The sequence below is a fragment of the Rhinopithecus roxellana genome, chromosome 8, assembly GCF_007565055.1.
Source record: "Rhinopithecus roxellana isolate Shanxi Qingling chromosome 8, ASM756505v1, whole genome shotgun sequence".
Lineage (NCBI taxonomy): Eukaryota > Metazoa > Chordata > Mammalia > Primates > Cercopithecidae > Rhinopithecus > Rhinopithecus roxellana.
The window spans coordinates 30317061-30343583 of NC_044556.1; the positions used below are offsets into that span (position 1 = coordinate 30317061).

The following is a 26523-nucleotide window of genomic DNA, read 5'->3' on the forward strand; positions in this document are numbered from 1 at the left end:
TATTATTATATTATATTATATATACTGCAAGTAATACTGTTTATATTCTTGAGGACAGGGAGTAGTATCTTACTCCCTGTCCTCAAGAAGTAGTACAGACATGAACTGTAAATGGGTCTGAAATGGTTTGGATATTGTGTATATCAGGGTTACAAACACTGGAACGCATACAGCCTGAAACCAAAAATAAAAATTGTACCTTCTTTGGCATTTGAGGCCTCTCTAGCAAATAAATTCATTACAACATGTACCCATCCTGTGAATACTGATAAATGACTTGGTTTATACTACAGATGTGGTAGTCATTTAAAAATACTATACCTTATGACCACCTACAGAAAAAACTGATTAAATCCAATACACCAAAAATAATTAAGCAAATCAGGCATTCTTCTGATTGTTTCAGCTCACATAAAAGGGGTGATTACCACTAAACAGACACACACACACACACACACGCGCACACACGCACTCATAGAAGGGGGTGATTTCTGAAGGCCAGCCATGTGGCCAGTATGAAAACGGGGCCCAATAAGAACTCTGCACACCAAAGGCTCAGGTGAGCTTCCCTGGTTGGTCTGCAATATTCCGTGCCTAGTGTCACACAACAGTGCCAGGAAAGTAAGACATGGAGATTCCACAGGGAGAGGAGAACAGAAGCTCTGCCCTATGAGCTTCTTTACTTGACTGATTTTCATCCGTATCTTTTCCCTGTAATAAACCATAACCAGGGATAATAAGCTTTCAGTAAGTTATGTGAGTATTTCTAGAGAAGTATTGAACCTGAAGGTTGACTTTGGAAACTCCTCACATTTGCAGAAACTAAATTCCAGAGAAATCCATTTTATTTTAAATAAATAAACTTCACAATAAAATAGGACAAAGGAAAAAATAAATGCTTATTCAAGTTCTCTAAAAGTCAAGTTACTACTGTTCCTAAAGAAAAACACACACCAATTCCCTCTCCTTTTCCTTTAAAGCATTAGCTTTGCCCCTAAATAAATTTTAGGATTTGGGTACATTCTGAAGGAATGCTAGCTTAAAATACTGTCAGAAATCTTTTTGTCCAGAAATCTATGGACAAATGTAAAAACTGCTGACCGTAAGTATAACAAAGTTGTAAAAATATTTGGTAAACTACTACTATGTTCCAATAGGTTATTCCAGTGTACCAGACATTTTCACATACCTGATATTGTTTGATTCTCACAACCATTCTTGTTAGATATTCTTATCCCCATCCCAGAATGAAGGAAAATGAGACCTCAGAGGTTTCATGCAGCATGAGAACCAAGAGCACTGGAGGCAAAGATACTCCATTCCCCCTCTCATTTGTGGTAAAGGAAAAGTTAATTCTCTGGGCCTCAGATTCCCCCTGGAAAAATGATAAAATACCTACTTCACTGGGCTGCTGCAAGCATTAACTAGCTTACCACAATAAGCAAATACATATTAATTATTTTCCTTTCCCTCTTTCCACTCTGGCCAGCCCAATGCTACACTGCTAGTAAATAACAAAATCAGTCTATAAAGCCAGATCTTTTTCTGCTAACCTCAGCTTCAGAATAATTTTTAAAATTACATTGCTGGTCTAAGATTCTAGATTTCAGAAATACTTTACTTTTAATAAAGTATATAAAAAGGAAGGAAACTATAAATAAGGAGAATCCTACAAGAATAGCTAGGGATATTATTTAAATTAAACGTTTGAATAGTCATAGAATGCCAAAGATTAAAAGTTCATTACATACACGTACTAACAATCTAAGTTTGGTACACTGCCATACTTACATGGACTGAATTCAGAGTTAACAGCAACAAAACAGATTTATTTTTTAGGGTATAAAAGATTATTACTGAGAAATTTTAAAACTTCTTTTTCAAAGCACCACATTTCTCACTGTTTCAGAATATTTAGGGCAAACCTGGACACACGATAATAAAGCTCACCTGCATCATGATTTTCAGACGGTCCAAAGGGGCAGTGCTTGTTCGAGAGACGGCACCAGCAATGCCTCCTGCCAAAAGCTGCCTCCACCATTGTCCGGATTTTTTTTCATCTTCTGTGAATTCATCTGGAATAGTTAAGCTATCCCCTATGTCAATTCCCTATTAAAATGAAAAAAAGATCCCCTTAGTTAAAAATATATAATCCCAGAAGACGTTTCTGTTTTAGAGAGAATCATACGTTATTTTACTGTTAATATGAACTTCACTCCCTAGAATTTGAGCACAAAGATTATGTCTTCTATTCACAATGAACAATGTACAGTATCAGTTCACAAGAAATGAAAATAAACAGTAATTACAAATATACAAAACCAACAGTTACAACTTTCTTTCATCATAGATTCACAGTATCTTTTCTTCTCTAGGTCTAAGTTAGAATGAAAGGGCAGCATTTTATCAGGTATAGTCCATCTTTTTTACTGCAACCACTTTTCATAAGGCTAGAAAACCAATTGGTGATGACATCTTTTAAGAAATTAGTTCATCAGTTATTAAACAATACTTCCTTTATCTCAAATTTATATCCACATTACACTTTATACCATGATGTTTTAAATATGTAAATAAAAATTAAAACTGTGTATGTGAATACCCCTAAACTCATTTTCTACTGTTTATAAAAATATTTTTATAAATCTGACTTGTCATTTAAAACATGCAATAGATTCCATATAAAATTTAGCTAATGGAGAGGTATTGTTTCAAATCATCACCCCTTCAACCTATTCTACATTACTATAGCTTGAGAGAAACAACTCTACAATAATATTTTTACAATTCTATTATCTAAATTGTTTTGTCATAAAATTTTTTTTACAAGCAAGAGTGCAAGGGGAAGGAGCTATCCTACTATCCTATGGTAGTAACCCTCTCTTCCTTCATTTTACCATCAATAAAATGGAGATACGATTGTAGTCTCAACTGTTACCAACTACCTTAAAAAATACAGTAAGAATTATGTAAATAAAACTTCACATAGTGTAAAATTTATCTAGGCAACTGAACTACTAGTATATTATTTTATACTCATAGCTGAGAAGGCACTAATCGCCAACAATTTTAAAATGCTTTATGTAAGCTTAGGCATTGTTACTAGTGGCAATGTGAACTCCTGACTTCATTTAATGCATATTTAATTTAGTAAAATCTTAAGTGCATAGAAGACAATCCCATTAAGAAAAAAGAAAAAGGCTGGGCGCGGTGGCTCCGCCTGTAATCCCAACCCTTTGGGAGGCCGAGGCGGGCGGATTACGAGGTCAGGCAATAGAGACCATCCTGGCTAACATGCTGAAACTCCATCTGTACTAAAAATACAAAAAATTACCTGGGCGTGGTGGTGGGCACCTGTAGTCCCAGCTACTTGGGAGGCTGAGGCAGTAGAATGGCGTGAACCCAAGAGGCGGAGGTTGCAGTGAGCCGAGATCGCACCACTGCACTCCAGCCTGGGCAGCAGAGTGAGACTAAGTCTCAAAAAAAAAACAAAAACAAAAACCTCCAGAGAGTTCCCAATGGTTTCAGGAGCAGATTACATAATAATAGAACTTGGTTTACATCAGTATGCATAATATTAATGAAACAATCAAAATTTGAAAGTTTTGTGGAAAACAAACTGGTATGAAATGCTAAGCAGATGAAGCAAAAAGATTCTATAACCTTTAATGAATATTGTAAGTGCCTTAAGCCAGAGATAAATCTAGGCAATCTGACCAAACAAGGACACAGACCCTTAGCAACCATGAGGTGCTGAGATTATTTGGCCAATACGCCTGTAATCCCAGCACTTTGGGAGGCCGAGACAGGCAGATCACGAGGTCAGGAGATCGAGACCATCCTGGCTAACACGGTGAAACCCCGTCTCTACTAAAAAATACAAAAACTAGCCGGGAGAGGTGGCGGGCGCCTGTAATCCCAGCTACTCGGGAGGCTGAGGCAGGAGAATGGCATGAACCCGGGAGGCAGAGCTTGCAGTGAACTGAGTTGGCTCCACTGCACCAACCCGGGCCACAGAGCAAGACTCCGTCTCAAAAAAAAAAAAAAAGTAAAAGGCTACAACTTTTACACTTCCCTATGGCAGAATACTTAAATGCCGATAAAAGCTAGACAGCTTATTCATCAAGGTGGTACTTCTTCCAAGTTTTCAGAATGGACATTTATGCAGTCTTAGTTGTTTTTTTTTTTTTGTTTTTTGTTTTTTGGTTTTTTTTAAATAACTCTATAAATCTATGCCTAATAGAATAAATAGAACTCTACAGGTTAAGAAGCTACTGGACTCAGGTATCCTGGCCCTTAAGTATTACAGAGTGTTCTTGGTTGATAACTGTACCTATGGTTTATAGCTCCAAATAAGTATAAATACATAAAGTATACTTACTGTAGAATGTTTCCAGAAACGGATAATTTCCTCAATGTCTGTAACAGGATTAAATAAGAAGTAGTCTCTCCATTCATTCCAGTCCACTGTCATTGTCCCATCAGCATCAATGCTGAAATTTTAAAAAAAAGATCAAAGAACAAAACTAAATTGATAAATAAAACTAACAATACTGGCCACTTTACAGAACGACAGTTCCTTTTCTAACATAATATTCTTATTAAGTTAAAAAACCCCATCCACAAATATAGGTTGTTGGAAATGGCAGCAAGCATTTTATGGTCCTGTTAGATAGTTTTAATTATCTAGATAAAAATGGGTCCCAAAATTACAGCCAGCTCACCAAAGACTACTTTCAGCACTCTGTCAAACTCTGCCAATGAGCTACAAAACACAAAAACTGAAAGATAAAATATTGAAAGGTGGTAATGAATAGATTCACTATCCATTTTTTCATGCACTTAGTGGATCATGAAGATAATTCTTAATGTTCTATTGCAACATTTGAATGTAGTTTTGAAATATACTCAAAACATGTTATCAATTTCCTCCAAGTTAGGAAAATTAAAAAATTAACAGTGATTGTAAAAAATCAAACTCTCAGTGACTGTGCCTTTGAGTCTTAAGAAATCCTGGCACCTCATTTTCAATCTTAAAATCAACATATTGTAGTCTTAAATATTTATCATTAATATTTGGCTTGTTTTACAAGTTTCTTGGTAATTAATGCCATTTGTATCTGTTTTCTCCTAAGAGAAATTCCAAATGTGCCAGGATTTTGACCGTTTTATTCCCTTCTTTCGGCCACCTCTTACAGCGGCTGGCACAAAGAAGGTGCTCATTTATTTACTGAATTAATGGATGTTAAAAAAACAAGAAAAAGCTTTGGTGCATCCTACAAATTTTATTCCTTAATTAGTATGAAAATGATGCAAAAGGATAGCAGTCAAATAAAATGCAATTTTCAGATATTCATTATTGTGTTTTCTAGTGTCATTTTTTTATTTTGACCTGCACATGGGAAATTACACTTAAACTTTCACTTGTCCCAGCACAGAGGTATATCTGCATGAGAGTCCTAGTCACTACTTATGTTTATAGTATTACTCTGGGTTGCAATATTTATAGCTTTATTTATATCACTATTTTCTACTTTAATGTAATTGTTTGTTGCCTGACCCCACCACCCAACCTCCCACACATAAGCAGCCTGCACAAGGCAAGGATTTTTTTTTTTTTTTATTTCATTCAAAGTTATAACCAAGGTTTCTAAAACAGTGCCTGCCACCGAGTATTTACTGAATAAATAAATAAATTACAAACTCTGTAGCTTAAAACCACAGAACATTTAGTGTACTGACAAACTTCTTAGATAAGATAGCCTTGCTGTGGGTATAACTTGCATTTCCCTTCAAATTACCAAAGATGTTGAGCATCTCTTACCATGTTCATTTGCTATTGCTGTTTCTTCCATGTAAAATATGCTGTTCAAGTCTTTGCCCATTTTTCTAACAGGTTGTATATCTTTTTCTTATTTATGTAATTCTTTATATTGTTCATTCTAATCCTTCAAGTTATAAGTTGGCAAATACCTTCTCTTTGTCTTTCCACTCTAAGCTGTCCAAGTACAGACGCTCTTGATTTTAATGCCACTGAATTTAATCTTTTTAATGCAGTTGAATTCAGTCTTTTCATTTCTGTGTATGGCTTTTTGTATCTTGTTTTTAAAATAAATTCTTCCCTACACTGAGATAAAGATATTTCTTCCCCACCACCTCAAGCTGTTATAGTTTAACTTTCATGTTTAGGTTGATGTTTGTGTATGGTAAGAGGCAGGTATCCCAATTTCCTGTTTGTCTGCACAAGCATGAGCATGAGCATCATCTATTGCATACACTCTCCTTTTCCCAAAGTTTTGCGAAGCTACTTCTTTCATGTAACAAATCCAAAATATGGATGGGTCTGTTTCTGGGCTCTCTATTATGTTCCACTTGTTAACTTGTCTGTTTCTATAGAAATAGCACTGACTTGGTTATGGCTTAGTAACAACCCTTGGTATCCGATAGGGCAGGCCCCTGGCTCCTTACAGTTCTTCAGGAATATCCTGGATATTCTTAGGTCTTTGCTCTTTGATATAAATTTGAGACTCAGCTTGACAAGTTCCTCAAAAAAAAAACCAGGTGGGTTTTTTTCAATGGCATTGAATCTCTATTACCAATTTGGAGAGAAGATACATCTTTTCTATACTGAGTCTTCTTTAATGTCTTCTAATAAATTTCGTTAAGTTGCTCTTATAAATACATTGATTGTGGTATATTTTTTAATACAGCTGATTCAGTTTGCTAATATTTTCTTTAAATTTTACATATAAGTCATAGGTATCTTGGTCTATACTTTCGCTGTTTCATATACTGTCTGCTTGTGGTGTTATAGTTATAATGATCTAGAAAGGATACGATAGTGTACTTCTACACCCTGGAAATGTTTGTACATCTGTTCTTTAATCATTTGCAAGAACCATCTGGGGCTAACGTTTTGTTTATGAGAACATTTTAAATTACTGATCCAATCTCTTCAATTGCTTAGGTACTATCAGCTATTTCTTCTTGATTCAGTCCCAGTAAGTTCCATTTTTCTAGAAATTCATCTACTTTGTCTGTTTTCAAATTTATTAGCATTAATAATTCATAATATTTTACTAGTTTTTTAAAAGTTCTTAGGTGTCTCTTTGTAACTGAACATGATTTACTTACATCTCATTTGTCTTTTTTCTTCATCAATCTTTCCAGAGGCTTGCCTTTTCCAACAAACAGCTTCTGGCTTTGTTGATCCTGTTACTGCATCTTTGCTATATATTCTTTATTACCTCCTTCCTCCTGCCTTCTTTGAGATTATTCCAGTTTCTCTCCCCTAACTTAGCACATTAGTTTTCAGACTTAATTATTTTCCAATAAAAGTTTTCAGACTATAAAATTCCTACAAGTGCCATCTTGGAAATATTCCATAAGTTTTAATGTTTTCAAGTCAACGTGTCCTTGAATTTCCACTTATGCTTTCCTTTGACCCACAAGTTGAGAAGTGTATATCACATTTTAAAATATTGGCATTTTTATAATTTATGTCTGTAATTGACTTCTACTTTAACACACAGTGGTCAGAGAAAGTAGTTCTTGTGATACCAGTTCTTTGAAATGTGTTGAACCTGGCTTTACCGCCTACTATGAAATCAATTTTTATACATGTGCCATATGCACTTAAGAAAAAATATTTTTTCTAATTTTTTGATGCAAGGTCCTATTACATGCCCATTAAATCAAGCTTATGTATTTAAAATTTTTTGTCTTCATTAAAGTTTTTCTCTGCTTGACCTATCAAATACAGGAAGAACTGTGTTAAACTCTCTCACCACTGTGATGGATTTGCCAATTTATCCCCAGAATTTTATCAACCAGCTTAAAAATTTTATATCCTCATACTGAATTTTAAAACGTGGTGACACTCTATTTTTACTAATGTTTTTACTATATAATCTATTATGAATAGCTTATTAATAATAATTATTAAAATAGTTGATATTAACATAGCTATCCCATAGCTGATATTAACATAGCTACCCCAGCTTTTTTTTGGTTAGTAGGACTTTATTTTGCTTGTTCTTTCATCTGACAATCTCTGCCTTCTGACAAAATTTACATTAATTTTTATTAATTGAAGACTAAACTGAGAAAGTTCTAACTGATCAAAAGGTGATTATCTCCTAACTTACTCATCACTCACCTCAAACCCCCACGGAAACAGGGTAAGAACTTTATTTAGCCTGCCCCATTTGAGAATGGAAATGAAGGGAAATCATGCCCCAGCATTATTGCAGGGCACATTTTAGTGGAGTTTTACTGCGCTTGAATTTATTTCTCACATCTTACCTATTGCTTTCTAATTATCTCTTTCTATGTTTTTCCCTCTCCTCTCGTCGTTGGATTGTTTGAATCTTATGTTTTTGCATTTATTTTCTTATTCCATTTCTTTCCTCCCTGGTTTTGACGTTATATACTCAATTACTATAGTTTCAATCGTTTACCTTGAAATTTTACCACATACATATAACAAAGTCTAAAGTGAATGTTTGACCCCACCATCCTAAATAAGGTAACAATTTTAGAACAGTTTAAAACAAAGCATCCCCTCCCCTCTTACACACTATTATTGTCTAGTATTGTAGTTGTCCTTTTTCTTAAAACCCACAAATGGGTCATTATTATCACATCCATGGCTGTTTCCAACAGACTACTGAAATAATCCATAGACCACTAGCTAAGAGGTGGCCCACTATGGTCTAGAGAGTACCAAGAAACATTGTGTGACCCATTCTCCATATATGCTGCTTCCAGGATGTATGTGCCCTTTCCCATACCTATCTTCAACTCACCCTTTTCAGTAGCATAATTCTACTCATTCTTTAACATATTCTTTAGTATTTTCTGAGAGTCCATTATCGTAACGTGGTAGACATAGAACTGTTAACCAGATACACATGGTCTGTGCCCTCAGTGGGAACAACAAGCACTAAACAAAAGCAAGCAATACCCAATATTCATTGAGCATTTGCCCGGCATTGTTCTAAGTACTTCCCATGTTAACTCATTTAATCCTTAAAACAAGCCCATGTATTTACTACACTCTCCATTTTACAGACAAAGAGAGGTTAAGGATTTTGTTATAGTCACAGGCTAGTAAGTAGAGTACAATTAAGAGTTTCAACCCAGGCGTTTTAATTCCAAACTGTACTCCTAACCACTGAGATACACAAATAAGTCAATGATTACAAACCATAAGAGCCATGAAGCAGAGAAACAAGTTGCATAGACAAAGAATAACTGGAGTGAAGGGTTCCCAGGTTCTGAATAATTGTGGAGAAAGAAACCTAAAGATATGAAAATGAGAGGAAATGGGAAATGAGATGGAGATGAAAGCCTAAAAGAAAAATGAGAGCAGAAGATAATTATGATGTACGTGAAACCCGTTTCAGAGGGAATGCCTGCTTCAGCTACTTCATATCTACAGCTTCTACTGAAGAGGTGTAAGTAGGAAGCTATATTTCAACCCAGTGACTCCTCTCTCACTGTGATGACCCAGTCACAGCTGTTTCAATCAGCACTGTGTTAGTCTGTTCTGCGTTGTTTTAAATGAACGCCTGAGACTCAGTAATTTATAAAGAAAAGAGGCTTATGTGGCTCACAGTTCTACAGACTGTACAAGCATGGCACCAACATCTGCTCAGTTTCTGGTGAGACCCCAGGAAGCTTTTACTCATGACTGAAGGAAAAAGGTGAGCAAGTGTGTCAGATGGTGAGAGAAGGACAAGATAAATGAGGTGCCAGGCTCTTATAAACAAGCAGCTCTCATGAACTAATAGAGTTCACTTGTCACCAAGCCATTAATGAAGGATCCACTCTCGTGACCAAATTAGTCCCTACTTCCAACACTGGAGGTCACATTTCAACATGAGATTTGGAGGGGACAAATACCCAAACCATATTAAGCACTATTCAGATGTTTTTCCCATGAATTCAGGTTTGGGACACAAAGAGACAGTGAAATGGAAGAAAACAAGCAGACATTTGGAGTGACATGAGTAACACTAATGGCTAAGCACTTGAGGGAAGGTCCATGATGGTTATATAACTACAGGAAACTCTGGTCACACACTGCCTTTAAAAAGTGTTTCTAACATTTTTACTGAAGAAGTATAAACATTAGTAATAATAATGATATCCCAAAAGTACAAAAAAAGTCACTAGCCATGAAAGAAATATAAATCAAAGCCACAATGAGATATCACTTCATACCAATTATATATTAGTCAGGGTTATCTAGAGAAGCAGAACCAATGGATTGTTAAAATCAAAAGAAATCAAAAGACAGTTCAGATATGGTGGCTCATGCCTGTAATCCCAGCACTTTGGTAGGGCAAGGTGGGTGGATTGCTTGAGCCCAGGATTTCAATACCAGCCTAGATGATATAGTTTGGCTGTGTCCCCACCCAAATCTCATCTTGAATTGCAGTTCCCATAATTTCTATGTGTCATGAGAGAGAGCTGGTAGGAGGTAATTGAATTATGGGGAGTGGTTAACCCCATGCTGCTGTTCTCATGCTAGTGAGTGAGTTCTCACGAGATATGATGGTTTTATAGGGGCTTTTCCCTCCTTGCTCAGCACTTCTTCTTCCTGCCACTATGAGAAGGACATGTTTGCTTCCCTTTCTGCTATGACTGTAAGTTACCTGAGGCCTCCCCAGCCATGCGAAACTGTGAGTCAATTAAACATCTTTCCTTTATAAATTACCCATTCTCAGGCAGTTCTTTATAGCAGCATGAGAAAGAACTAATACAGTAAATTGGTACCAGGAGTGGGGTGCTGCTAAAAGGGTACCCAAAAATGTGGAAGTGACTTTGGAACTGGGTAACAGGCAGAAGTTGGAACAGTTAGGAGGGTTCAGAAGAAGACTGGGAAAGTTTGGAACTTCTTAAGAGATTTGGAGGGCTCAGAAGGCAGAAAGATGTTGGAAAGTTTGTAACTTCCCAGAGACGTGTTGAATTGCTTTGACCAAAATGCTGATAGTAATATGGACAATGAAGTCCAAGCTGAGGTGATCTCAAAGGGAGATGAGGAACTTGTTGGGAACTGGAGCAAAGGTGACCCTTGCTATGCTTTAGCAAAGAGACTGGTGGCTTTTTGTCCCTGCCCTAGAGATCTGTGGAACTTTGAACCTAACAGAGATGATTTGGGGTATCAGGCAGAAGAAATTTCTAAGTGGCAAAGCATTCAACAGGAAGCAGAGGATAAAAGTTTGGCAAATTTGCACCCTGATGATGTGACAGAAAATAAAAATCTATTTTCTGAGGAAAAAATTCAAGCCAGCTGCAGAAATCTGCATAAGTAACAAAGAGTGAAATGTTAATCACTAAGACAATGGGGAAAATGCCTCCAGGGCACTTCAGAGGTCTTTAGGGAAGGCCCTCCCATCATAGGCCCAGAGGCCCAGGAGGAAAAAATGGTTTCATGGGCCAGGTCCAGGGCCTTGCTGATTTGTGCAGTCTCAGGACTTGGTGCCCTGCATCCCAGCCATGGCTAAAAGAAGCCAACATACAGCTCAGGCAATGGCTTCGGAAGCTGCAAGCCCCAAGCCTTGGCAGCTTCCACAAGGTGTTGAGTCTGCAGGTACACAGAAGCCAAGAACTAAGGTTTGAGATCCTCTGCCTAGATTTCAGAGGATGTATGGAAAGGCCTGGATGTCCAGAAAGATGTTTGCTGCAGGGGTAGAGCCCTCAAGGAGAATCTCTGCTAGAGCAGTGCAGAAGGGAAATGTGGGGTTGGAGCCTTCACACAGAGTCCCCACTGGAGCACAGCCTAGTGGAGCTGTGAAAAGAGGACCACCATCCTCCAGAACCCAGAATAGTAGATCCACCGACAGCTTGCACCATTCACCTGGAAAAGCCACAGACACTCAACACCAGCTTGTGAAGAGAGCCAGAAGGGGGTCTGTACCCTGCAAAGCCACAGGAGTAGAGATGCCCAAGGCCATGGGAGCCCACTTCTTGCATTAGTGTGAGCTGAATGTGTGACATGGAGTCAAAGGAGATCATTTTGGAGATTTAAGATTTGACTACCCCACTAGATTTCAGACTTACTTGGGGCCTGTAGCCCCTTCATTTTGGCCAATTCCTCCCATTTGGAACAAGTGTATTTAATCAATGCCTGTACCCCCATTGTATCTAGGAAGTATAATAACTACCTTGCTTTTGATTTTACAGGCTCATAGGCAGAAGGGACCTGCCTTGTCTCTAATGAGACCTGTGGACTTTTAGGTTAATGCTGGAATGAGTTAAGATACTGGGGGACTGTAGGGAGGCATGACTGTGTTTTGTAATATGAGAACATGAGATTTGGCAGGGACTAGGGGCAAAATGATATGGTTTGGCTGTGCCCTCACCCAAGTCTCATCTTGAATTATAGTTCCAATAATCCCCATATGTCATGGGAGGGACCCAGTGAGAGGTAATTGAATCATGGGGGAGGTTATCTTCATTCTGAGGTTCTCATGATAGTGAGTAAGTTCTCATGAGATTTGATTATTTCATAAGGGTTTTTTTCCCTCTTTGCTAGGCACTGCTCTTCCCGCCATCATGTGAAGAAGGACGTGTTTGGTTCCCCTTCCACCAATGCTTGCAAGTCTCCTGAGAGCTCCCCAGTCAAGCAAAAGTGTGAGTCAATTAAACCTCTTTCCTTTATAAATTACCCAGTCTCAGGCAGTTCTTTATAGCAGCATGAGAATGGACTAATACACTAGGCAACATGGCAAAACCACATCTCTACCAAAAATATAAAAATTAGCCAGGCATTGTGGTACATGCCTGTGTTCCCAGGTACTCAGGAAGTGAGAGGATTAATTGAGCCAGGGAAGTTGAGGTTGCAGTGAGCCATGACTGTACCATTGCATTCCAGATGGGATGATGGGATGATAGAGCAAGACCCTGCTTCACAAAAAATTAAAATCAAAAAATCAAATGACAGACAGTAATGAGTATTGATATGGCTGTGGAGAAACTGAAACCTTCATTCATTGCTGCTGAGATTATAAAATGGTGCAGACACTTTAGAAACAGTTTGAAAGTTCTTCAAAATATTAAAGATATTTAATTAAATATTAAAGAATCTCTAGACAGGCTAACTGTTGAAGGGCATTCTCAGACAAAGCCAGTCTGCAAAGACTGAAATAAGCGCCTACTTCTTCTAATGCACAGACATAAACACGTGGCCACAATCATTGACAACAATCAGGAACAAATGACATCACTAAAGAAACAAAATAAAGTACCAATGACCATCCCTAAAGAAAGAGAGATGTATGAACTGACAAAGAATTCAAAATAACTGTTTTAAGAAAGCTCAGCAAACTTCAAGAAAACACAAAGAAACAATTCAATGAAATTAGGAAAATAACCAGTGACAACAATTAGAAAGGTAATAAAGAGATTGAAATAATAAAAGAAAAAAAACCAAACAGAAATCATGGAGCTGAAAAATACAATGAACAAAATTAAAATGCAATACGGGAGCATCAACTGCAGAAGTAGTCAAGAAAAAGAAAGAAATTATGAACTCAAAGGTTATTTAAAAATACACAGAGGAGAAAAAAGAATGAAAATGAATGAAGAAAGCTTACAAGATTTACGGAACAGCATCAAAAGAGCAAAGTTTTGAGTCACAGGAGTTAAAAAAGGAGAAAAGGAAGCTAAAGGGGGTAAAAAGCTTAATTAAAGAAACAGTAACAGAAAATTTTCCAAACCTGAAGAAGGATGTAAATCTCTACATACAGAAAAAGTCAAAGGTCTCTAATCAGATTCAGTTCAAACAAGACTACCTCAAGACATATTACAATCAAACTATCAAAAATTAAAAACAATGAGAGGATCCTGAAAACAGCAAGAGATAAAAAGCAAATAACATACAAGAGAGTCCCAATATGGTTGGCAACAGACTTGTCAGCAGAGACCTACCAAGTCAGGAGAGAAAGGGATGATATATTCAAAGTGTTCAAGGAGAAAAATACCAACCAAGACTAATGTACCCAGCAAAGTGTCCTTCAGAAATGAAGGAGAGATACTTTCCCAGACAAACAATAGCTGAGGGAGTTAATCATGACCACACCTATTTTATAAGAAATGTAAAAGGAGTTCCTCAAGCTGAAAGAAAAACATGCTAATGAGTAACAGGAAAACATCTGAAAGTATAAAACTGACTGATAAAAGAAAGTACACAGGTAAATTAAAAATAATACTATAATGATGGTATGCAAATCACTTATATTTGTAGTAGGAAAGATAAAAGAGAAAACTATTAAAACTAATACTAGCTACAATAATTTGTTAAGGGATACACAATATGAAAAAATGTGAACTGTGACATCAAAAATTCAAAATGTCAAGGGATTAAGTAAAAGTGTAGATTTTTTTTTTTTTGGAGGGTTTTTGCAATAAAAATGAAGTTATCAAGTTAAAATAAACTATTATAACTCTTAAGATGTTTTTTGGTAACCACAAATCAAAAACCAATAGGAGATACACAAAAAATAAAAAGCAAGAAATCAAAACATACCACTAGAGAAAATCACTTCACCACAAAAAAAAGACAGCAAGAAAAGAATAAAAGATCTACAAAAGAACCATGAAACAATAAGCAAAATGGCAGTACAAAGTCCTTACTTACCAATAATTACCTTGAACATGAATGGATTAAATTATCCAATCAAAAAACATAGTGTCTGAGTGGATAAATAAAACTAGATCCAACTATATGCTGCCCATGACAGACTCATTTCATCGGTAAATATACACACAGACTGATGGTGAAGGAATGGAAAAAGATATTCCATGGAAACAGAAACCAAAAGAGAGCAGGAGTATACTTACATCATATTAAACAAACTTTAAGTCAGAAAGTGTAAAGGAGAAACAAAGATCCTATATAATGATACAAGGGTCAATTCAATAAGAGGATATAACAATAAGTTATATGAAGGCACTTTGACTCCAGTTCTTCCATTTTGAATTTTCAATGTCACAATTTATATATTTTACATTGCATATCCCTTAATAAATTACGTAGCTATTGTTTTGTATAAATATATATGAACCCAACATCAGTGCACCTAAAGATAAATACCAAACATTGGCCAGGTACGGTGGCTCATGTCTGTAATCCCAGCACTTTGGGAGGCCAAGGTGGGTGGATCATGAAGTCAAGAGATCAAGACCACCCTGGCCAACATGGTGAAACCCTGTTTTTACTAAAAATACAAAAATTAGCTAGGAATGGTGGCAGGTGCCTGTAGCCCCAGCTACTCAGGAGGCTGAGGCAGGAGAATCGCTTGAACCAGGAGGTGGAGGCTGCAGTGAGCCGAGACCCTGCCACTGCACTCCAGTCTGGCAACAGAGGAGACTCCGTCTCAAAAACAACAACAACAACAACAAAGATAGACTGCAATACAGCAATAGTAGGGGACTTCAACACACTACCTTCAGCAATGGACAAATCATCTCAACAGAAAATCAGTAAGAAACATCAGATTTAAACTATACTCTAGACCAAATGGACAGATCAGACATAAAACATTTCACCTAATGGCAAGAGAACACACATTCTTCTCAACTGCACATGGAACATGCACCAGGGCGCACCAGGGCATATCATATGTTAGGCCACTAAACAAGTCTTAACAAATTTAAGCAGAAGGAAATCATATCAGGTTTCTTTTCTGACCACAATAATAAAAAATTGGAAATCAGTAAGAGAGGTGCTTCAGCAAATTCACAAATACATGGAAATTGAACAACATGCTCCTGAATGATCAGTGGGTCAATGAAGAAACTGAAAGCAAAATTCAAAAATTTCCTGAGATGAAAAAAAATGGAAACACAGTCTACCAAAACCCATGGAACACAGCAAAAGCAGTTTTAAGAGCAAAGTTTATGGCAGTAAATGCCTACATAAAAACAAAAAACCTCAAATAAACAACCAAAAAACCCCAATAGACATCTTTCAAAGACATACAAATGGCCAAAAAGTACAAGAAAAAAAAAAAAAGCTCAATATCACTAATTACCATAGAAATGCAAATAAAAACCACAATGAGATATCACCTCATATTACACTTAGAATGACAATTACCAAAGAGACAAAAGATAACAAGTGTTGGCAAGTATGTAGAGAAAAGGGAACTTTTGCACCCTGTTGGTGAGGAGGTAAATTAATACAGCCATTATGAAAAGCAGTATGGAGTTCCTTTAAAAATTAAATACAGAACTACCATATGATACTACAATACCACCACTGTATGTGTGTGTGTGTACACATATATATACATATATAAAATGAAATCAATATATCAAAGAGCCATGTGCGTTCCCATGTTCATTACAGCACTATTCATAATAGCCAAGATACGGAATCAACCTAAGTGTCCACCAATGCATGAACAGAGAAAATGTGCTACACATACACAAGAGAAAACTGTTCAGCCATAAAAAGGAAGGAAATCCTGTTATTTGTAACAATATGAATGAAATAAGCCAGGTAAAGACAAATACTGCATGATCTCACTCATGTGGAATCAGAAAAAGTTAATCTCATAGAAGCAGAGAGCAGAATACTTTGGGAGTAGGGTATGGTTTGTGTTAGAGGACACACAATTTCAGCTTGACACGAGGAATAAGCTCAAGAGCTCCACTGTACAACATGAAGACTATAATTAATAATAATATATTATATTCTTGAAAAATACTAACAGAATGGATGTAAAGTGTTCTCACCATAGAAATCATTACGTATGAGATGTATCACGTTAATTAGCTAGACTTAGTCACTCCACAACATATATATACTTCAAAACATCATGTTGTACATGATAAACACATATAATTGTCAATTTAAAAATAAAAAATGTTTTAAATCACTGGAATTGTATACTTTAGAAAAGTGAATTTATGGTATGTGAATTACAACTCAGTAAAGCTGCTGGCTGGGCGCAGTGGCTCACTCCTGTAATCCCAGCACTTTGGGAGTCCAAGGCAGGTAGATCACCTGATGTCAGGAGTTCGAGATGAGCCTGGCCAATATGGTGAAACTGTCTCTACTAAAAATAAAAAAAAAATAGCCAGGTGTGGTGGCACGTGCCTGTAGTCCCAACTACTCGGGAGGCTGAGGCAGGAAAATTACTTGAACCTGGGAGGCGGAGGTTGCAGTGAGCTGAGATCACGCTATTGCACTCCAGCTGGGCAACAGAGTGAGACTCCATCTCAAAAAAGTTACCATAAATGGGAGGAAAAAAGACAAAAAGATCTTGGATATACGTACTGAAGACTAGGGAGGTGTTTTAAAGCCACACTTACAAACACAGAGTTCTAATGCAGGATATTAAAGTGAAAGTCAATTGTTGACCAACATGAAGAGCTTACCTTTGAAGAATCAACTCTGCTTGTTGTTCAGAAATAGTCAGACCCAGTGTCTGGAGAGACTGGACAATTTCTGAAGCCTCAATTTTTCCTTTAAAAAAATAAAAAGGGCAAAAAATAAAACTCGGAACTGACAAGAGCCATAGAAATCATGAATTTCAAATCTCTCATTTAAGAGAAAGCTTTAAACTGATTAAGGCAAAATTATGCATGTAGGTGAGTTACAGATTTGCTTAAATGCCTATCCCAATATCAATACTAAAAATGTAACAAATACATTAAACAAATAAACACACATTTTTTAAAAATTCAGTAATTATAACAGCCTTAAAGATAAATAATATTCCTCCAAAGAGACCAACTTCTCAAGTGGCCTTACCAAGTAATGTAATTAAGAAGTAGCAGAACTAAGAACCAAATCAAGATATTCTAACTCTAAGATAAATTCAATTAAAGTAGGATCTAGTCATTTAAAAAGTATCTATTTCTACATTTTTAATAAATTACTAGACATTTACTATACAAAACATCATATATCACTGAGTTAAAGAGTAGTAGTAAATGAGGAAATAGAGCTAAAGCACAGACTATTCTTTTAAAAATCTGGCAGTAAAAGGCCAGGCATGGTGGCTCACACCTGTAATCCCAGCACTTTGGGAGGCTGAGGTAGGTGGATCACCTAAGGTCAGCAGTTCGAGACCAGTGTGGCCAACATGGTGAAACCCCATCTCTACTAAAAATACAAAAATTAGCCGGGCATAGTGGCAGGCACCTATAATCCCACCTACTCGGGAGGCTAAGAGAGGAAAATTGCTTGAAGCCGGGAGGCAGAGGTTGCAGTGAGCTGAGATTGCGCCATTGCACTCCAGCCTTGGTGACAGAGTGAGATTCCGTCTCAAAAATAAATAAATAAAAATAAAAATCTGGCAGTAAAAATAAGGGGAGCAAGGAAAAAAGAACAATAATAGACAGAAATTTTTTAATACTAGGGAAATTAGAGCATGTTTGTAGACAGAAGGAGAACAATCAGAAGACAGGAAGAGAATATAGAAAATAAAATAGAAGCAATAAATGTAAGCAGTGCTATATTTCCTTGAGCAATTCACAGGCTCATGAGAATCCTAAGACTACTGTACACAAAAAAGAATGAAACAAAACAAAGAGAGGGTCTGGTGCTGAAGTAGCACAAGCAGCTGACTTCTCCAGAAAAAAAGGAAGACAAAAATTACTGTTAGTGATGAAAGGATAGACTTTCTTGGAGAAAGGACCCAGGAGAGATGATAGGATTCTGAGAGAATCCTCCTGGGGAGAGGGAAGGAGCAGCATGAGAATCTGGACCATGTAAGGACAGTGAGGGGCAGCATCTGTTAGCAAAGAAATTATGCAAATACCCTTCTGAATATTCTCCTTTAGAACTGCACTCTTAAAGAGATATGCTCAATTCTCATTATTCACAGTAATCATGCTCCATAAAGTTCTATATTCATTGCAAACACTGAATTAGCAAATACCGAACCATTATTCCTACAGGAAAAACAGGGTTAGGTTCCTGTGAGCCTCTGATCACAACACTTTCATGACTGATTAATACATAACCTTGTTTTATGTCTGTTTCTGTTTGAAGGCACCTCATTTAATGTGTGTTATTGATTCACTAACATTGAATTTGGAGCAAAGCTTATCTAACGCATATATTTTCTCCATAAGGTATGCCATGGCTTTCTTGCATTTAGGAACACTAGACAGCATTTCAGCACTACATTTGGGGAACACTTTAAAAAGGAAATTACCAATAAAAATACAAAAATGCAAAAATTGGCACAAAATAGACTTTGAAAGGGATACTTGCTAATTAATAGTATGAGAGCTGAAACAAGAAGGTAGAGTGTTGCCTTATTCTACTAGCTAGGAATGTACATGCTGAGCAGCTCAAGTTTTTCACTGCTCTGTGCATGTCCAGGAATGCCTGGGAAAGTACTGTGAGTATATATTTTGGGGTTACTTTTGGGATAAATTTTATTGAGTAGGCAAATTCACAAATACAGAATCCCCAAATAATGAGGATCAACTGTATATGTTTGGCATTAAAGAAGTCTGAAAAATAAAAATATGAACCTATAATGCCACATTGTTTTAAAATATACAAACATGGTAAATTAAGGAAACATTGTGTGGATTTCCTACAAATATACCATCAAAATTTCATCTTTAGTTCCTCTGGTTCATTCAGAATTTTATAAAATGAACAACTGATATGTACACAACTTATGTACTGGGATGATTGACCTCTGATTACCTGGCAATGGATCTTAAGGTAGCTCCATCTCTCAGCTACTGCCTGCTATAACAGCACATAGACAATCTGACCCGCAAGACAATCCGAACTGCAGAGGGTCCATGTCGGAAAGAAAGTTTGCAGAGAAGCAAGCAAGCTGAATTTGGCTAGAAGACTGGACTAAGGCTAGACTTGGGGGCATATATTGTCAGGCTGATGGGCAACAAATGTTTCAACAGTACTACTTCCAACCCAAACTCAGCTCTTCCTGGCTGAGAGTCACAGATGTGAATAATCTTCAAAACCATTTAAAGACTTTCGTTTGTTTGTTTGAAGGAAATTGCTTTGAATTAAACTTTAATATTCAGTGTAAATAAGGTATGGCAAACCATAACCCTCAAGCCAAATAAGGTGTATTAACTATCTTTGGAAATAAAGTTTTATTGGAAATCAGCCATCCCCATTCATTTACATATTGTCCATGGCTGCTTTTGAGGTACAACAGCAGAGATAAGTAGCTACAACTGAGACCACATGACCCACAAAGCTATAATATTTATTATCTGGACTTCTGGACAAAAAGTTTGCTTATCTCAGACATGAACCACATTTCCTGTCAATCTATTTGTTTAACACAAGTCTGTAAATGAAATGACCCTGACTATTCACAAGTAGGGAGGGGTTTGGTACAGCATTACAATTTTTATAAATTCTCTCTTCCTGTTAAAGGTTGCCTCTGGTGATGAGAGCTTCAAGACTCTATTTCTAATTAGAATTAGATAAGGTCTTCAGAGTAGGGTCCCCATGATGGGACTAGTGGCTTTATAAAAGGAAGAGAGATCTGAGGTAGCGCATTTGCTCTGTGATGCCTGCTAGCATGTTATGACCCAGTAAGAGGCCCTCACCAGATTCAGCTCCTCAACTTTGAACTTCCCAGCCTCCAGAACTATAAGAAATAAATTTCATTTCTTCACAAATTACCCAGTCTATGGTATTCTGTTATAGCAACAGAAAACAGATTAAGAGAAACTCCAACCTATTAATCGAAATGGAGAAGTCACACTCTTAACTAGAAGGTACATACTTAAATGTTTATATGCTATTTTCCCCTAATTTCCAGGATCAGAGAGTATCTTCTCTAAATTAATTTTTCCAAATATACTAACAAATGCAAGATAATCTGAAAGTTTTTTAAATTTTAGACTACACAATTGTCATTCTTGTATACAAATAAAAACAAATCTCACTTACCTAGAGGACAAGAAAATACAATTATTATTTTTAACCTACAGGTTTAAGTCAAATCAGCATAATGTTCCATAGTTAATATTTACAACAGGCCCTGCCCACAGTTTATAATTCAGCAATGTAATTCATTACATTTCAAAGTAATGAAAAAGAAAAGCTATCTATAAGTTTTCTTCACTAAATAATATAAACTCTACATAAAAATCATATTACTAAGAAAAATAAGTATTAACACAAATAATAATTATCATCTAAAACCACAGAGATTAAATAAGCATGCTTTTAGACTCTTGGAAGCACGAGAAATGCTTCTTCATAGCTGGTGATAAATATAAAAGAAAGACACACCATCATTATTTTTGTCTAAACTCTTAAATGCCAACTTCATTTTCTTCTCATGGTCTTTAAGGTACTTCATAAATTCTTCAAAATCCAGCTTCCCATCTTTGTTGACATCTCCAGTAGTAAAAATTTTCTATTAAAAAAACAAAAAACATTAGAAAGAAGTTGTTGCCAATATGGGCTGATGCACTAAATTATTTCTACACATATTTCAAGCAGATTGGCTGTTTTCCTAAAAGACTATAGTACCTATTTTTGGCCAGATGTATCATCATTCATTATGGCAAAGATCTATAATAAAAGTAGTTCTACTGCTGCAAAAAGATTCCGGGTCTTGTGTTAAATTTTCAATCAGAAAAATGATGCACTGATTTTTATAAAACATGACATTTTTAAAGCTAATATAACCACACCCTAAATTTCTTGACATGTACTTTATAAACCCCAAGATAGAAGACAAACACTTGACCTACCACACGATTTAAAATATTGCAGCACTTTGGGAGGCTGATGGGGGAGGATCACTTGAGGTCAGGATTCAAGACCAGACTGGACAACATAGTGAGACCTCATCTCCATAAAAAAATTTTTAAAATTAGCCAGATGTGTTGGCACACGCCTATAAATACTAGCTACATGGAAGCTGAGATAGGAGGATCACTTAAGCCCAGGAATTTGAGGTTACAATGAGCTATATTGCACCACTGCATTCTAACCTGGTGATAGAGAAAGACCCTGTCTCTAAAAAACAAAGAAAGAAGAAAGCCTAAAATGGTGTTTTTCCCTTTGATTTCAAAAATTAAATAATCTTTTACTAAGGATGATCCATATAAAAAGCTGTCATAGCAAACTGTAAGCCCTCTCCTACCACCACCCAAAATATAACCTATCTACCTATTATGACACTCACAATCACCCACTCAAAGATTACAAATTCTACTGTTCTGATAGTCATGCTCTTCCGGGTAAATAATGCCAAGTTGGGCCGGGCTCGGTGGCCGACGCCTGTAATCCCAGCACTTTGGGGGCTGAGGCGGGCGGATCACCTGAGGTCGGGAGTTCAGGACCAGCCTGACCAACATGGAGAACCCCCCCATCTCTACTAAAATACAAAATTAGCTGGGCGTGGTGGTGCATACCTGTAATCCCAGCTACTTGGGAGGCTGAGGCAGAAGAATCGCTTGAACCTGAGAGGTGGAGGTTGCAGTGAGCCGAGATCACACCATTACACTCCAGCCTGGGCAACAAGAGTGAAACTCCATCTCAAAAAAATAAATAAATAAATAAAAAATAATGCCACATTGTGACTGGATAGTTTAATGGTCATGGTCAGATCTCCAACCTCCAGACTTAGAGAGACAGATCTGAAACTTGTGAGCTGCAACTAAAGCTACACTTAGAGAAAGATTTCTGGTTTAAAATGCATAATTAGAAAAGAAGAAAGACTGGAAATCAGTGACCAATCATTGAGGCTTATCTCAATCTCAGGAAATTATTTAAAAATGAAGCAAAAAAGAAGTTGAAGGAAATAAGGAGCAAAAAGTAATGAGAAAGAAAACACATCATTGGGAAGATTAACAAAGCCAAAAGACGGTTCTTTGAAAAGACTCTTAAAATTGACAAACTCCTAAAACTGGCAAATAACTAATGTCAGAAAGTAAAGATGGAAACTACTAGACACTATAGACATTAATGATATTATGAACAGCTTTATATCAAAAATGTGAAAGTGAGATAACAAACACCTATAAAAACTTATTAAAAACTGACAGAAGACAGCAGAAATTCTGAGTAGCCCTATACTCAGATTTTAAAGAAATGTAAAGTATAATTTGAAAACATTCCCATGAAGAAAAATCGAGGCCCACATGGTTTTAACAATAATGTCTACCAAACTTTAAGGAAAAAAACCACCAATTTTCCAGAGAATTGAAAGGGTGGGAGCATTCTCCACCCATTTTATGAGGTGGGTATACACTTGATTCTAAAACCTAACAGGGACATCACACAAAAAAGGAAAATTACAAGCAATGTCAACTAGTGAAAAAGATGCAAAACTCCTACAAAAAATATTAGCAAATCAAATCTAACAATACACAAAATGGATGACATTATATATATGTGTATATATATTCATGCACTGTATACATTTCAGTCAATGACAGACCTCATATATGACAGTGGTTTAGTAAGATAATAGTACCGTATTTTCACCATGGAATACTGCACAGCCATAAAAAATAATAAAACCATGTCCTCTACAGCAACATGGCTGCAGCTGAAGGCCATTATCCTAAGCGAATTAACGCAGAAATAGAAAACGAAAAACCACATGTTCTTACATATACATACGAGCAAAACATGGGGTGCACATGGATATAAAGACGGGAATAGCAGAAACTGGGGACTACAAGAATGGGGAGGGAATGGGTAAGGGTTGAAAAATTATCGATTGGGTACTATGCTCACTACCTGGGTGACAGGGTTCAATTGTACCCCAAACCTCAGTATCACGCAATATACCCTTGTAACAAATGTACACATACCCCCTGAATCTCGATTAAAAGTTGAACAAAATTACCATATTTTTACTGTACCTTTTCTATGTTTGGATACACAAATACTTAGTGTGTTATAACTGCCTACAGTATTCAGTACAGTAACCTGCTAAAATCCAAGAGAAAATGTCACAGCATTCTGTGGTGCCATTTATGTACTGAAGTTTCCTGTAAGAGGTTTATATTTTGGCCAATGGAAATATCAGTGAACAAGAATAGTCACTGACCAAAAGGGGCTTGCTGCCCAATGAACTAGAAGTCAATATTATAACACAAGGTTTTGAGAAAAGAAAAGCTTCTTATTGCAAGATGACCCACAAGAAGACAGGAGTCCAGCTCAAATCTGTCTCCCTGTGCTGGCTTTAAGGTAGTCATTTTATTAGAAAAGGTTTGAGGGCAGATTCTGGATTAGTGGGTGATTGGTGGAAGGAAAGGGGGAGGTCTCCCAAGATCTTAGGCATGCATAGTTATCTCTTCATGCTACCTCACGGATTGTGTGTGAAAATCTGGGGGGAGTTAGTATAAAATACGTGGTGGAAATCTGGGCTGTAACATCAGCAAGTTCGTTCTGTGCAGACTTGATTTGACCATATTCATTCCAACCAGTTTTAACTAGTTTTGTGTTATAAGTGGAGAGATTTTCACTGTTTCAGCAAGTTGCTTATTTTTTAATCTGTCATCCTGAAAACAAGATTTTCTCTTAGTCATTGGTTCCTTTCACTCTTTGGGACCGCAGTTTTCACTACCATTTTGGAAGTAACAAGCTAAAGGTCAGTTTTGTTTTGTTTTTTTCAAAAAAAACTTTGAACAGTTTTTCTTTTGTTTTGTTTTTGTTTTTGTTTTTTTTACTCATATTTCTGCAGCATTTCTTGTGGTAAATCAAGAGTTATGATTGCCTAATGAGTCTGACTTATCAATACAATAGTCCTCCCTTATCCACAGTTTCACTTTCTACAGTTTCAGTTACCTGCGGTCAATCATGGTCTGAACTATTACATGGAAAACTCCAGAAACAAACAACTCATAAGTTTTAAATTGCACACCATTCTGAGTAGCATGATGAAATCTCTCGACATTCTGTGCCATCCAGCCCAGAAGGTGAATGTCCTTTCGTCCAGCATATCCACACTATAGATGCTACTTGCCTGTTAGTCACTTAGTAGCCATACCAGTTATCAGATCAAAAATATATAGTCTATGGCCAGGCGCAGTGGTTCACCAGCACTTTCGGAGGCTAAGGTGGGCGGATCACTTGAAGTCAGAAGTTCGAGACTAATCTGGCCAACTTGGTGAAATCCCATTTCTACTAAAATTTAAAAAAATTAGCCAGGCATGGTGGCATACACCTGCAGTCCTAGCTACTCGGGAGGCTGAGGCACAAGAACTGCTTGAACTCAGTAGACAGAGGTTGCAGTGAGCCGAGATTGCACCCCTGTACTCCAGCCTGGGCAACAGAGTGAGACTCCATCTCAAAAAAAAAAAAATAAATAAAAAAAAAGAGCTAAAGCTAATTAAAGATAAAGTTAAAAAAAAAAAAAAAAAAAAAAAAACTAAAATTACATATGTGTGTATATATATATGGTACATACAGGGTTCAATATTACCCCCCAGTTTCAGGTATTCAGTGGGGATCTTTGAAAATATGCTGTCCTGCAGATAAAAGGGGACTACTATAACATGAAAGACTAGGAATGGATTCCCCTGTAAATTTTCCTGTATGTTCCTTGTAGAAATAAAAGACCAATCAAATGAGAAAAGCAAAATCTACCTGGCCCAAGCTTGCTATAGCAAGGCAGTCACACACCCTCACTTGCCTATTGACAGAGACTCAAAGGCAGGAAGAGGAGTGGGGAAGCTTTACAGTGAGAAAAAGGGAAGGCTTCAGGCATTTCCTGATTGGGGGCTGCTGGCCCAGGGAAGCTGTAGGTGGGCTCAGTAGAAACAGGGCATCCTATTTGATTAGTAGGTGGTGCATATTTAGCTTTCTCTGGTTCGTCCTAAGTTGGAAGTAAAGAAAAAAATTAGGGGGGCTGTCGGTTATTAATCAAATTCTGACCATTTGGGGCTGTTACAGCAGTTATTGCATAGCTTTGTGTATTGTCTCTAGAGATAGTAACCTGCCTTCCTGTAAGTCTGACATAACAGGCTGGTTTCCTGGTCTGTTTATTTTAGATAAAGGGCTGGTTTTCTGGGCCGACTGCTGTAAATTTTGAGTCAAAGTTCTATTTTTATTTATGGTCTGACCATTATCTCTTCATATACTTAGTTTCTCAACTTTCACAGGAAAAAACAAAACAATACATTGTTCAAAAAACAGACCATTTTCACAACAAAAAGTTATTGCTTTTGTATCTTAATACGACAATGTAAGTACCATTTCTTTCTTTTTTTATCAGTTGAGTTTTGTCTATATAAACAGATTTTCCTACTAGGGGAGGTAGAGACGTGTGGGAAGAGACCTCATATCAAAACTTCCTAGTGATGTGACTGCCACCTGAGGAGAAGTCACAACGGTGCTCCTCTGAAACAGAATGTTCTGTGTGGTTGGTGCAGAATTCTCTGGGGATACCCCTCCCTTGGGTTTTGACATGTGAACCCTCGTCAGTCACCACTAGGTACACGAAGCCTCCTTGCCAAAAATGCAAGACAGATCTGCAAACCTTTTGTTTCAATAAGGAAGAAATGTGTTTCAAAAGATTCAACTTGATG

The 26523-nt window shown here is 36.9% G+C and overlaps 1 protein-coding gene across 1 annotated transcript in view; it reads right to left on the minus strand.

Annotated features, from left to right (window-relative positions):
• Window positions 1-26523, minus strand: part of LOC104668605 (calcium-binding mitochondrial carrier protein SCaMC-1) — a 54342-nt gene that overhangs the window by 17791 nt on the left and 10028 nt on the right. The window contains exons 2-5 of the mRNA XM_010371356.2: window positions 21263-21389; window positions 17395-17482; window positions 4382-4493; window positions 1951-2109 (exon numbers count right to left, since the gene is read on the minus strand). Of these exons, the coding sequence (XP_010369658.1) occupies window positions 1951-2109; window positions 4382-4493; window positions 17395-17482; window positions 21263-21389 (486 nt within the window). The remainder of the gene's footprint in view (window positions 1-1950; window positions 2110-4381; window positions 4494-17394; window positions 17483-21262; window positions 21390-26523) is intronic.